Source organism: Gymnodraco acuticeps, unplaced genomic scaffold (assembly GCF_902827175.1).
Source record: "Gymnodraco acuticeps unplaced genomic scaffold, fGymAcu1.1, whole genome shotgun sequence".
NCBI lineage: Eukaryota > Metazoa > Chordata > Actinopteri > Perciformes > Bathydraconidae > Gymnodraco > Gymnodraco acuticeps.
In genome coordinates, this window is record NW_022990475.1 from 486,066 (window position 1) to 500,949 (window position 14,884).

Below are 14,884 nucleotides of genomic sequence, written 5' to 3' on the forward strand. Positions count from 1 at the left end.
TTTCTTCCGGCTGTGTATTTTTAAATTCTAGCGCACTCGAGCTGGTTTCTCCAAAATTACCTACCCCACCTTTAAGCCGCTTTCCCTCTTGACAAAAATAATTCCAATGACACCTGCTAATATATGTCTTTAATTGTCTTCAAATCACCATTAACTGTTGGATCTGTGCAGTAGACACAGGTATTGATCAGCAGCTCCAAACAGCAGAAATTACGGCTGGCCTGACACAAGTGTTCCCCCTTTTCTGCTTCTTAAGATGTATTCAGTAAAATAAAGACGGATTTGGAATGATTTGGTGTACAAAACACACATTTAACATGCTCTCCTCGAAGCCACCAGACTCCATTGAAAGAAACAGTCATTTTATGTTGCTAATTATTACAAAACTCCTAAAAAAAACGCGTTTTAATTTTCCACAGTTCCAACAATCTCTAGTTTTAAAGATATGACATATTTTGCTAGTGATACCCAGCCTGAGAAGGCTACAAGGCCCTCAATGGTCTTTGTCTAATTCCTCTAAAAAAGGTTCAATATTCTTCTCTGTGTCGATTTGAGGAAAAAATTAACCATTCAAATGGTAGAAAAAGTCTGAACTTGACGATCCGTTAAAATTAGTAAAAAATCAACTCTTTGACTTCGACTTTATCACATCACTACAGACATTTATATTTGATATTTATTTTTCTGTTGTAGTTTGCTATTTGCTACAACACCATTAACACAATAATTAAATAAACAAAAAAAGAAGCCTTTGACTATGTGGCGTATTAGTAGAAGCACAAATAACAGTCAGTGAAAATGAACAATTCAACAAAATCTACAATCAGTCAGAATCAGACAGTAAGATCCACTTCTGAATGAAAATGAACCATTGTTATATGCTGTGCCCCACTATTGTTAAATACATGCAAAATGTCTCCTTGAGGAAACAGCGCCCTTTGCACTCACCCCGATACTGTCCTCCTGTCTGTACTGCTTCCAGTTGTTTCCCGTGTCGCTGAACACCAGCAGGTACGACGTCAGCCAATCAGAGCTGCCGTAGCGTCCCTGCGTTGCCACGGCGCTGATCGTGGTCCGCTCTCCGAGGTCGACCTCCAGCCACTGATAGCCGTCTGAGGAGAGAGGAGACCACCCTCCAGCTCCTAAAGGGGGAGAGGGAGACATCACATGTCTCTCTAGATGAATAAGTACATCAGTCCAGTTCTGAAGTCTTTACTCTGGCTTCCTGTCTGTCAAATAAATGATTTCAAAATACTGCTGCTGATCTATAAAGCTGTGAATGGTTAAGGCCCAAAATACATTTCTAATCTCCTGCTAAATGATGAACCATCCAGATCTCTCAGGTCTTCTGGTCCGCTTTCTGTCCCCAGAGTCAGAACTAAACATGGTTCAGTTATTATGCTCCAAACATCTGGAACAAACTCCCAGAAACCTGCAGGTCCGCTGCAACTCTCACTACTTCTAAATCCAGGCTGAAGACTTTTCTTTTTGCCGCTGCTTTCAATTGAAATATTTACATCTCACACTGTTTATAATGTGTTTCCGCTGCACTATTTCTTTATGCTCTTAATGTCTTTCATTTTTATAAAGCACTTTGAATTGCCTTGTGTTGAAAGGTGCTATATAAATAAACGTGCCTTGCCTTGCTGTATGTGCATTAGCGATGAATTGCTTGCCCTTTAAGTGTTACCTTACCCATTTGTTGTGGAATAAAACCCATTTGTGTGCCATAATTGAGCATAGAGTATTTCACTTACGGAGCTGAAACAGATGGTTAGTTTTACTCCAAGATACTGCAGGTGTTTTGAATAAGAAAAATAACATCCTGATATTTACTTCAAACACAGTTCAGTTATTGAATTTTTATAAATCCGTTCGTCTTTGTAAATTAAAATGTAGAAATCAGGCAATTCTAAGCAAGTTATTGACGCTAAAAACCTGCCTGACGTTACCCTTTTTCCTGGATTAGATTTGTGACAATCAAGTTTACTCTTTGTGATTCGTTGTGTATTGAATTTCCATAACATCCTCAATAAGAGATTGTGCTGCTGGTCATTGATTCTTTGCACAAATGCTAGACCATTAGCGTCCTTTCTCCAAAGATAGCATTGCTAAGAGGCTGTGGCGTGATGTATTGATTAGTTGTACAGTTTGCTTGCCTGTCTGGATCCTTATATAGAATATCATCAATAAGAGGTTGCGCTGCCAAGTATTGATTGCTTCTACAGTCCTGCATGTCTGCATCCTTCCCGTATGACATATCACAATTAAAGAGCATTGTTGTTGCTTATTGATGGGCTGTGTTCTAGGTTAATATGTCGAATAAGAAGGTTTGGTGAGAGAAACGCTGAGTAGTTTTTAAAAAGTGCAGTTCCTTCAATAGGCGTGTTGCGTTTCCTTTATATCTTATTGCTTAGTTCCACATTTTGCACGCCATACCATTTGTCTCACCCCAAAACACTTTCAATAATGGCTATAGTGCGTAGTATAGTGTGTGTGTGTGTGTGTGTGTGTGTGTGTGTGTGTGTGTGTGTGTGTGTGTGTGTGTGTGTGTGTGTGTGTGTGTGTGTGTGTGTGTGTGTGTTGTGTGTGGCCTAGCATTACTATACTTGTGGGGACCTAAATCTGTTTACATAGTCACGTGTGGGGACTCGCCTCCCTTATGGGGACAAAATGGAGGTCCCCATAAGGGGAATCATTCATTTTAGGGTGAAGACTTGGTTAGGATAAGGGTAAGGTTAAGGGTTAGGGTTAGACATGTGTTGGTTATGGTTAGGATAAGTCTCCAGGAAATGCATGTAAGTCAATGTAATGTCCCCTGAAGTGATGTATACAAGATGTGGGTGTGTGTGTGTGTGTGTGTGTGTGTGTGTGTGTGTGTGTGTGTGTGTGTGGTGTGTGTGTGTGTGTGTGTGTGTGTGTGTGTGTGTGTGTGTGTGTGTGTGTGTGTGTGTGTGTGTGTGGTGTGTGTGCATGCTGTCTGCTTTTTGTTTCTGCACCAGGAAGCTAACATTGTCTTTAAAAAGCAACACACATAATGTATCCTAAACCTCCAGGGGACAGTACTGAGCTGTTAGTAAATGTGTTGCTTGTGAGACTAGAAAGACTTTCTGTCATAAAAATCCATCACAAAAAGTCGGCTGTGAGACATTTTTGTTTTATTTGTGGGTTCAAGCAGTCTGCCAAAAGGCGAGTGTGATATAGGCTCAGCAATCAGGGAGTATCAATATGTTCTCAGAGTATCCACAGGAGCTTGAGAGTTGAATTCACCTTCAAACTCAGCCTCCTTTTCACCATGATTTTATCTCACGCTCAATTTTACCCTACAGTCACTAAAGTACTTCACCTCCCTCTTGTCCACAAGAGGAGCAAACCACCATCCTACAGCAGTGTGTTATTGCAAAGGATGAAACTTTAATTATGTGTTAAATTAATACTAGTTCTAACCACTATGACTGCGGGCGGTGGGGTTGCAAAATAAATAGCGTCCGTATTCCCTTACTTTGTCTCTGAACTAAGCTAAGCAGTGAAAAGGAATCAGTGTCGGTCTGATTGCTGGTGGACCTGAAGGCCAAAGCTAATTAGCGCTTGACTAGCAGACGTGTCCAGTGACAGGAGAACAGAACCGAGCAGACACTCTGACCTTTCCTCATGAAGAGGGAAAGAGGGAAAAGAAAAGAGAAAGAGGTCGGAGGGAAAGAGCTCCAAGACTCAGAAGGGCGTTACCAAGACTGACGTGTGGTCCACCCTGATGGATCCTTTAAATCAAACAGTTTCTTTCTGCCCTGATTGTCCATCAAGGAACCAACTCTAACCAGCCACTTGGAAATGTGGTTTTCATTATTTGTCCCGCTCATGGTACGCAAAACTCACTGTTCAACAAAACTTGTCTCTATTAACACACCATTGAGCGGAAAGGAGCAGGAAGAAGAAAACAATCTTATATGACCTGCCACTTTCTAAATAAACTAAATAAATAAAAATAGATGGTCTGCCCTTCATAGTACATTTTCTTTTTTTTCACAGCCAAACATAACAAGTGTTTTAGTATACTAAGAAAAACACAAAAAATACTTATTTCCCACTTGACGGTTAACGGAAAGAAACAAAACAACAACAAAAAACAACAACACCAAAACATCAACACCAAAACATCACATGTATAAGGAAAAGGAAAAGTGCAACACCCTCATCTTAGTCCTGAGAAGAAGGTGGAAATGGTTATGGCCAAAAAGAACTACAAACTCTCCGATGTTATGGCTTCACCCATCAGGGAACAAAAGGGGCTTTATTATACTTTTTGTAGTTATCTCTTTCCTGTAGTGTGTTATTATAAATGTTTTTGTAAATGATGTGCATGATCTGCAAAGGCTAAAATCACTTCTATTGGCTAGCGCTTCAATACATACGCGATTGTACGGCTAAGGGGTGGGTCATCTCTAAGCGGTTGACCAATCAGAGCAGACTGGGCTCTGGTTTCAGACAGAGGGTGAAAAGAGGTGCTGCAGCACTGAGCCAACTTGTTTGACTGTACAACAGTTTAAGAGCAATGCAGTGTATTTCTCCTTTGTGTTGAATTACTTTGTTTACATGATAACCAAACAGTTCCTATTCAACATTTTATCTTTTTTTATATTTCTACTTTAAGTATAGCACAAAATGAAAGGAAGCCCTTTGACCATTTGGATACCTAAGCCTGGTATAAACATATTGTAATCAGGCTTGTGTCATTGCATATTACTGTACCCTTCACATATAACTAACGTCTAGGCTGTTGTCATGATTGATTTCTCCCATATTCCTGCACAGGATCCTCCTCTCCTCTGTCCAGCTACTGCATCCATTATTGATCATTCTAGATGTTGTCATTCCCTACATGATCACTAGGTGACCTCAGAGTTTCCTATCTCTGCCAGTCACCTGCAAACCTGTCACTCATTTCCACGTAAACCACCCCTGTGCCTAACACCATCATTAAGTCTTGGTACTTAAACCAGGTATATTTTGATACTCTGATAAGGTTACTGATACAAATGTTTACAGGTAACTAGTAATTGTAACGGAATACATTTTTAAAGTATCCCTCCCAACCCTGACTATATGAATGGACTAAAATAGAACAAGCACAAAAATGGCGAAGTTGGAGAGGAGCGAGAGACATCCACGGCGCTAAGTAGGGCTGCTCAATTAATCGTATTTTAATCGCAATTATGATTATGGCTTGCAACGATTACGAAAACAACGTAATCGAAATATAACGATTTATTTATTTGTATTGGTTTTTCAGTTGAGTTATAATTAAAGTTCAGGGTAATCAACTGTTAAAAACATACTGTTCAAATTGTTTTTCTCCAATAAATTGATGTTTTCAAAGTAAATGGATAATCGTTTGTAATAATCGCAATTACAATTATTGACCCAAATAATCGAGATTATGATTTTTTCCTTAATCGAGCAGCCCTAGCGCTAAGTATACTTAATAAGTATATTTGAGGTGGGTTTGCTGCTCCCTTCCTCCCTGAGCCTTCAGTAATCCGCCTCACATGTAAGGGCTCGGACACCTGAAACCAACTCAATTTGTCTCCCTGTTGTTATCAGAGCAGTACGGGTAGTGTATGTAACAGGTGAGGAGAAGGCTTCACTGTTGAAGGGAAACCAAGCTTGACGAGAGTCCGCTCTGGACGTTAGCTTCACTATAAAGAAAAGATGGATGGACAAGTAAAGAAAGGACTCTTGAATCATTAATAATGCACCGATATTCCACCTGACAGGTACAGAGGACATACAAAGAGAGAGACATGCAGCAAAATGAAAAGTCAAGCAGAATGGAAGAGGTGAGCCGTCACAGTGAGAGAGACAGGTAGGAAAGAAAGCAGGGAGACAGGTAGCTGAAAGGAAAAGAAGACGGACACATGGCAGGCAGAGTGTTTTATATACAGGCCTGGAGTGAGAGCTCCTCATTTGCATGAGAATACAGAACCGGGATGGTAACTCCAGCAGCCTGATAACCTGTCAGATGGACAGAGAGAACCTAATAACGCAGGAGCCCGGGGAACACTGAGTGTCTCCTGCAGGCAAAGTACAACACATAACCCGAGTCGAATTTCAAGTGTAATCATTAAAACTTTACAATTACAATGCACAAACACATGTACTGAAAATCAATACTGTGCAATCCATACACAACCAGAACAGGTTCCACTTAAATGGGACCCTATGCTCATTATCAGGTTCATATCAGTATGTAGTGTCTCTACTGGGACATGTCTCCATGCTTTAATGTTCACAAAGCTCTTTATTTTTCTCATACTGCCTGTGCTGCAGCACCTATTTTCACCCTCTGTCTGATGCCCCGGCCACACGAGGACGAAAACGGTCGTTTGCGTTACTGTTTAGTGTCATATAGACCGTTCGGCCACACGAGGACGACCGAATACGGCACTAAACGACTGCGTAAACGATAACGGGTCCCAAGGTGGAGAGAACGGCATACGCAACGCTCTGGGGGGTCCAACGGCTCCATGTGTGCGCCCTATACGATCATTTTCTGATAATGATGAGGCAATAGCCCCGCCTCTCCCCACCTCTGCTGCTCACCCCCGCGTCAAAGTAAACTGCACACTGAATTCAGATTATTTATCTTTCTCTCGATATGGACCTAAACGCGAGTGAAGTCTAATCTGACAGGACGGAGACACGCAGCTCTGCTTACCTGCAGCTCCTCCCGCTGTGATGCGGCGGTGAACGGAGTAAAACACACATTTCAAGTCAGATCATCACCCTTAGCTATTTTAATTACCTCTCAAACTACCTAAACTAGATATAAATATGTTTATTTTTACTGTCGGCCGGGTCACTCATTACTGGATCAGCTGCTGCATGAAACAGACACTGGCGCTGTCCAAAGAGAGGGAGGAAAAAGAGAGGCTCCGTGTATTTATATTATTATATTATATAGATTTGTTATTCATTTGTTTTAAAGCTCAATAAATAACAAAGAAGACCTTTGACCGGCACTTTTATAATTTTGTCGGAAGATTTAAACTTTAATACACGTTGACTGGCGAGAAACTCTGCCCGGTTCCCTCGGCCCCCACCGCGGAGAATAAACAGAAGGGCAACCATGACAACCATGCTTCTTCGCTGCTTTTGTGGAGGAAGTTACAGCGCCACGTACAGGCTCGGTATATGTACTGCAGCTTCTCCAGCGGTTGGAGCTAAACGGAGCTGTCTCGTGTGGACAGACACTATCCGGATGACTATTGCGTGTGGACGGAAGCTTTTTTGCGATTGCGTTTGCGTTAATCCTATGCGTTTAGCCGTTTTCGTCCTCGTGTGGCCGGGGCATGAAACCAGAGCCCAGTCTGCTCTGATTGGTTAGCTGGCCGGCTCTGTTGTGATTAGTCAACTGCTTTAAGATTTCCTGCCCCCTTAGCCTATCATGTACAATGTGTTGGAGCTCTAGCCAGTAGAAGTGCAAGTGTTACGTAGTGATGTCACTATGCTCTCGAAGTAAACAAAGGAGACGTTTCAGGCAGGAGGGGGAGTGTGTGGGAGAGAAACTCTGCAGACAATTACCATGCCCAAAAACCCATATAACGCACGACATGAAAGGGAAAACCCCCGATAATTTTGGCTATAAAAGCTAACCGAAGTAACCAGGATGGCCGAGTGGTTAAGGCGTTGGACTTAAGATCCAATGGGTGTCAGCCCTCGTGGGTTCGAACCCCACTCCTGGTAAGTTAAAAGTATTATTGAAATGAATAAGGGCAGATTGCATAATGTAATCAGATAGTAGATAAGCAACACTGGTTGGATTTCTTAAAAAAATAATTAACACACAATGTGTAAAAGCGCTAGCCAATAGAAGTTTGAGTGCTACATAGTGATGTCACCATGTTCCGGGAAGGAGAAATTAAAGATGAAAACTGAATATGGGAACCCTAGTTTCCACTGGGTCCGTCTGCGGCGTGTTACGGCTAGGCCGCGGTTTTGGTCCGGCGTCATACCCTACCGGCGCGTTTCACGAGCGTTTCAGAGGCATTACGGAAGCGGAGCGTCGTGCATGCCGGCTCGCAGTTCTTGTTGATTTGGTCATATTTCCTGGACATTTGTACTTCTACAAGAAAGTAAGTAGGCTACGTAGTTAAATGGTTTATTTTTGTGTCTGTTTAAATCGTGTTTATTGTTGTTATTTCCTATTTGGTGTGTTGTAGACTACAGACATAATTAATAATAATTGTAATAGTCCAGTTAAAAACAACATGAATAAAAGATAGTTGCTGTATTTTAGTGGTAAAAAAAATGCATTCATCATCATAATTATTCTATATAATTTACACACAGTGCCTGTAAACCGAAGGAGAACGCTGGCCTTTATTTTCCTACTGGAAAGACTACAGAGGAGGGATGGGGGGAGGAGAAGGAGCCGGTTTTGGGGGGTGGGTCGGATGCTGTCACCGTTCCACTTCCTGCCCGACATTACCTTATGGCTGCGTCGCATTGAAAAATAGACTTCAATCCTATTTCGAGCGGAGCCCAGCGGCGAGACGCTTCTGGGACGCTTCTGAGCCGTAACGCGGCTAGAGTGGCCGCGATCCTTGTGGCCGCAACGCGCCCGTAACACGCCGCAGACGGACCCAGTGGAAACTAGGGGTAAGACACACTGAGGAGCCAATCAGAGCGTAACATAGTGCTTCATCCTGCAGGTTCCTGGTGAAAGTGGCATTTATCTCTGTCACTCATCAGCTTCCTGCTGGAGCGTTTCAGACTATTCCTGGCCCAGATCTAAAAATATTGAGTGTGTCATCTTTTGAAAGAAAATGCTGTGTACAAAAGGGACAATGTGAGAGGTTTCACGCGTGCTTTACGCCGGACACAAACACATCCATCACTGCTGAGCCGTGTGTGAACACTGGCAGAAAAAGAATCTCAAAGTAGGAATGTGGGCACTTTTCAGTGATGATCTGTTTGGCACAATATACTGAGGGTAGCAAATAAGTCTGTGTCTACTGCCTGCAATTAAACAAGACTGGAGCCAGGTGACGGAAACACACATTCTCATTTATGGGGAAAAGGTTAAGTAATAGACAACGCCGTGGAACATATCTGCTTATACTTTAGTCGTTGAAATGATTTGTTTTAATCAGAGCCTTTTATCTGTTATCTCTAACAGCACCATCGTGATGATTTATATCACACCTGTGAAATACACTTTGATGCTGCAGATAATGCATACAACTACAAATCTAATTGTCCTTAAACGACAGTATTATGCTCACGATCAGACTCGTTTTATAACACTTCTGAGGTGAAATTGTAAACAACAAAATCAGTTACCGAGAGACCTATTCCCTGGATGCACACAACCTCTTCAGTGAAGTCAATTATTTTAATTACAGCGCATTGTTATTTAAAAAAAACTCTTAATGATAAAGCCCATGTGAAAAGCATGTGTATTAATCCTTTAGGCGGGGTTGCAGGGCTCTGATCATCTGTTCATTTAGTGAGTAAATGAACTGGAAGCAGAGCTGCTCCTCTGAGAGCGGAGGCGGAGAGTGAGCAGCAGGAAATAGAAACCAGACGTTCATTTATTCATCGATTTCCTCAGCAAACAGCTGGAACCGTGTGAGCTCTGCACCGTTAATACAGCTGGGGAGGAAATGTGACACAAACAGCCCTCCTTATCTCAGCTATTTTTAACTCATTCATTACACCCCCACTCCTAATCCTTCATGTTCTCACATTCAAGAAAGTCTGGGGCATCCAATACACCAACTACTGTGTGTTTGTGTAGAAATATCCTCAGCCATTTTATTGTGGCAGCATTACATGAGTTTTTGGGCCTTTTTGCAGCAGATAACTCAGTAATTATTATACTATGAAGTTGATGCAATGAACACAGAGTTGGTTTTAATTGCACAGCATAGTGGATAAGAAGCTACATTTATAATTGATGCATGGGTTTCCTTTTGATGACTTTCTTACTGGCTTATTATGTGACAGTCTGTTTTATTTTTAAATGTATCACCTCATTGTGTCTTGTCTAGTTTTTCTTCCTGTTATTCGTTTCCCAGTGATTTTCTGATTGTGTTCACCTGTTGCCCCCCCGAAGCTGTGTCTTGTCTTGTGATGAGTCTTGTGTCTTTAGAGTTCTGTCTTCCCTTGATCTCCTTGTTGGGTCGTTATTTTCCCCATGCATGTTCCTGTTGGTTTTCCTTGGGCTCCTGTACCTCGTGTTCCAGTTTGTGCATAATCTGTTTTTCCTCGTTTACCGGCTTTTTTGTGGATTAAAGCTTGGTTCTTGTTCAAACTACTTTACTTATTGTTTTGTACTGCGTTTGGGTCCTGCCTTCCTATCAAACCCTGACATATTATCTGTTAAATGTCCCACTGTGTTCACCAGCTAACTGCTACCTTTGTTGGTCTGATGTTTAGCAATGGGCAGGTAGCATATAAAGTGATTTTATTTTACATTTTTCACTGTGAAAACAGCTGCCACAGATGGCAATGTGTCTGAGAGTGAATCAAAATAGTGAATACATGTCGTAAAACCAAAAAATGTGAAGAAAGATGCAGGGGAGCTACTGTGTGGGGAAAGCAAGACTTTTGAAATAACACACAAATGATAATACAATAAAACTCAACAGGAATATGTTCAGTAAAAATAAATAAACGTATTTGGGCTATTTTAAAGTCTCACTTGTAGTCTCATTCTGCCAAATCATGCTGTAACTTCCAGTGATTAGTTCCCACTTAGTAAACATCATCCAGTCATTCATTATCATTCACTCAGTCACTCTCAGCAGCAGAAAGTCTTTCTTACCGTCTCTCCTGTTGAGTTTGGCGAAGCCCGGCGCGTGGCTGCTGGACAGCTGGGAGGAGCTTCTGAAGGACGATGGAGGCAGATTGGACACCAATGAGCTGTCACACACTTCTGTCAACCAATCACAGAGCAGAAAAAAAGCATTAAAGTTAGAGCTTTCGCATTCTCCCTTAAAGTTCTTTAAAATATGAACTTTTCAAAACTCTGTGGCTCAACAAGTACAAGTGAACTGACAGGGAAACTGTCATATTTTAAAGGTCCCATGTGTTGGCCATTTCTACTGATCATAATTCTATTGTTGAGGTCTACTAAAATAGATTTATATTGTGCAATTTTCCAAAATCACATTGGTTTCTCATACAGCATCTCTGTATAGTATGTGTATCCCCCCCCTCCCTATGAGCCCAGTGGCCGTCTGCGAGACAGCGTGACACAGCGAAACCCAGCCCGAAACACACACCCGCAGCCTGGCTGGGAGTTTGTGTGTGTGCTCACACACCGACTCACAGCCTCGCCTCGTCCCGCCGTCTCAGAGAGGAGAAATCGGCGGAGCTGCAGCTGAGAAACGATTGAGTGTGTGTGTGAGGAAGTCCGTGGATTGGTCCATTTGGACCAATCCACAGACTTAACGTAACGGCTCTGCGGACGTAACTTAACGGCTCCATGGATCCGTGCACGTCACTGTACCCAGGAAGAAAAAGAGAAATCTCCAACAAGGCGTTCTGGGGCAGCATAGACAGGTCTTTTCTGTGTTACGGCCCGTCCACACAGCGACGTGCGTTTAAGCTTGGCGGTGGGCGTGTCTGAAGCTTGGGGAGTTCTTCCGCCCCCGACATACAGTTTACGAAGTAAACTGGATATAAACTCCCCAAACAGGCGAAAACCTACCAGTTTCACCCACTATCTCTGCCACCTCCCTCCATGCCTGGCTCTGGCTCCTCCGGTTTGTATCCCGGTAGTGAACAGGGACTGATCGTACACGACTGGGCGATTCCCTACCGCTATGATTCATTTCTCCTCCATTTTTTGGAATATGAGGAAATGACCTACGGGGTGTCTCTCCCAGCATACACGCGGTTTGATTGGCTAGCGCTTGTACTGGCAGATTTGCATAAACGGGATTTGATTGGCTGACGCTTCCACCGAAGTTTCAGAAGCTTCAAAAGTTGAACATTTCTCAACTTCTGCAGCGAGCCACGCCAGCAAAGCTCCGCTTCCCACAATGCAGTTCGGCGAAAAGTGAAGTCACCCCATTCAAGTGAATGGTGAAGCTTTCAACGCACGCCGCTGTGTGGACGGGCCGTTAGAGTTGTACTCGCTACAGGGTGTACTTTGAGGGTTTGTGACTCTGCAGACCGTTCACATGCATAAAAACCTTCATAACACAAGGGGACGGGTGATAACCGGAAAAGCATGACATGGGACCTTTAAGTAAACAAGTTGTTATAAGGTGTTCATGATCATCAATGCACATTCTTTAATGTCTGCTCATTTACTATCTATCTCAAAGCACTTTAACAAAACTGTGGTTTTGATTTTTGCACATTTTCCATAAGATGATTTTTAAACTGCTCTGTGATCTCTTTGTTGTCCAAAGCAATCAACAGCATGCATTAAAACAAACACACAGATTATTTGCGTTGTAATAAATATTCAGAAAATAAGAAACCCATCCTTTCAACAAGGTTTAAAATAGCACAGATAGTAACAGCAGGTTAGATGTCAGCGAAGTGAAAGCAGGCCTTTGACGTTACACTGCAGTCTGTCAGTAGTTTAACACAGGAACGTCTCCTCTCTTGGCACGAGATTATTGAGGGTCAAAATCGTAAAAGGAGATATGTCCAAACTCTTCTCCAGAGTGGAAAACACAGCTGAGGGGTCGGCAGTTAAAACCACGCTGAGGATATCACAATATCACACGCAGCTGGAGATAGATTATCATTTCCCATCTGTTCGTCTGGGAGAAAAAGTGTTGGGTTGTTAAAGACAGAAGGACGAGAGCGCACTGAGGCTGAGAGGGGGAAATAATCAGCAATAGAGAAATACATGATGTCATTGAATAAGGTAATACACAAAGAAACCTTTCAATCAAACGTTTGTCACAGCTCCATCATCATTCCTTTTGAGTCTGTGGATATTAGCGAGTGGCACTAATCACAGAGAGGCATGCTTCATGTCCCCAGGTGGAAGCAGGTCTTTCAGCTGTAATGGCACCATACAGTAGGAGATGAATGAACAGTGTAATAATGTGGATGAATGGATGCTGTGATCATGTGGTGTTGTTAAGATGAACGGCTCATTACAGGCTGATCCTGATGGAGACTAATCAGCGTTGTCAGAAGAAACCTTCATGTTTCATTCTTTAATGCTTTATAGATGACTGAAGGCAATCAAAACATCATATTGTATACCTAATGATATTATTATCATTTTAATTGGCTTCTCTTTGCAATCAAACCCCATTTAATATACTGTATTATATATAGAACAATATGCAATTGTGAAGTTGTACAAATTCAATTGTGTTATTGTAGGAAGGAGGTTGCAATTTAAACTCAATAAAGGAGAATGAGTTAATAATGTTAAGCTAGTCCGTCTCCATCCCACTAATGTTCAAACACTCTTCTAATTCTCTTTAACTAAAAACACAGTTAAATAAAAATGATTTAGGAAAGTGTTTAATTGTTTGTGGGGCCCTGCGGCTGTACACATCTTTATCATTCATCACTTGGATAAACTGTATACTTAACGGTAATGGGACACACTGTAGAATTGCAGCCCGTAGTCTAATTGAACCCCACACATATATATACAAACAGATTCATGAACATCAGCTCAATAAGTATTTACAGCTTCCCCCTCTGTAATCTAGCGCTGCCTCCATCTAAAGCTGTTAATGGATGTTGTTCTCCACCGCTGAGATGAGAGCCAATTACTGTGACTCACGCTCGGTCCGATCCCTGCACACAACTCTGACAACAACGCTTTAGCTTCCATTACTCCGTCAACATTAGTGTACTTCATCTCAACAGCACAAGGCCTTCATCTGCCGCTCAGTATCCAACAACCATGATTTCACTGTTTAAAGAGGACATATTGTGCTCCATTTGGGTATTTTGTGCCTCTACTGTGACATGTTTCAATGGTTTCAAAAGCCTCACGTATAATGTGTTGGAGCGTTACAAGGTGATGTCACTATAACAAAAGTAAACAAACTCCAATAGAGGCGTTTCATGCAGCGTGTGGGAGAGAAACTCCCTCTGGAGGGAACACAAGGATTTTAGCCTTTGCAAACCATTTACATGCACACAAACCCATCACAAAACAGGAAAGGGAAAACCCCCCAAAAAGCACAATAGGGCCCCTTTAAAAGAGGAAAGACGCTCAATTTAAAAAGACACTTATTATGATTATGTCGCTTGAGTTTGTATTGTGACAAAAGGCGCTTTTTTAACTGGCTTTATCACATCAGTGGCATTCTGAAAAAGTAAGACTATACTGCCCAAAATATCTTGCAGGTCACAGATGTGTTGACCTTTCACAGATCCTGAAAAGGATAAACATATGATGATTCATCCTGAATTCACCCTTTTGTTGGGCTACTTGAGGGGAGTAAACAACTTGTAGCACAACAAATCATAACTTCAATAAAAATCTCATCTGACTTCCTCCTTCTTTGTGTCAAAATGGCTACGAATGCAAACCAGTTCCCTCTATGTGTCACATGAAATGACATATTTTCCAGTTTTAAATGGCAACGACTATGTTGTACTGTATTTTGGTAGGACAATATAATATTATGATATTTGTGACGAAACACTTCTCAATTCAATTTCATTGGATTTATCATGGGGGGAAAAGGCCAAGTTTGCAAACAAGCCCCATAAACAAATCCTTAATTTCATAATTTAATAATAACTGTATCTGTATATCACCTTTCATGCAAGGATGTGCTTAACAGAACAAGATGAGATGCAGAAAAACAAGTTGGTAAAAAGTACATAACTATAATCAATAATATTAAACTCCCAACTCTATTAATTACATGAGGTCCAAATG

At 41.8% G+C, this 14,884-nt stretch overlaps 1 protein-coding gene and 1 non-coding gene across 2 annotated transcripts in view; one reads left to right on the forward strand and one right to left on the reverse strand.

Annotated features, from left to right (window-relative positions):
* The window catches only part of LOC117552640 (contactin-associated protein-like 4), a 132,218-nt gene that overhangs the window by 82,558 nt on the left and 34,776 nt on the right, over positions 1-14,884 (reverse strand). The window contains 2 exon segments of the mRNA XM_034226217.1: positions 949-1,142; positions 10,826-10,936. Of these exon segments, the coding sequence (XP_034082108.1) occupies positions 949-1,142; positions 10,826-10,936 (305 nt within the window).
* Positions 7,658-7,740, forward strand: trnal-uaa. The gene has a single exon. It is a non-coding gene; the product is annotated as a tRNA-Leu (tRNA).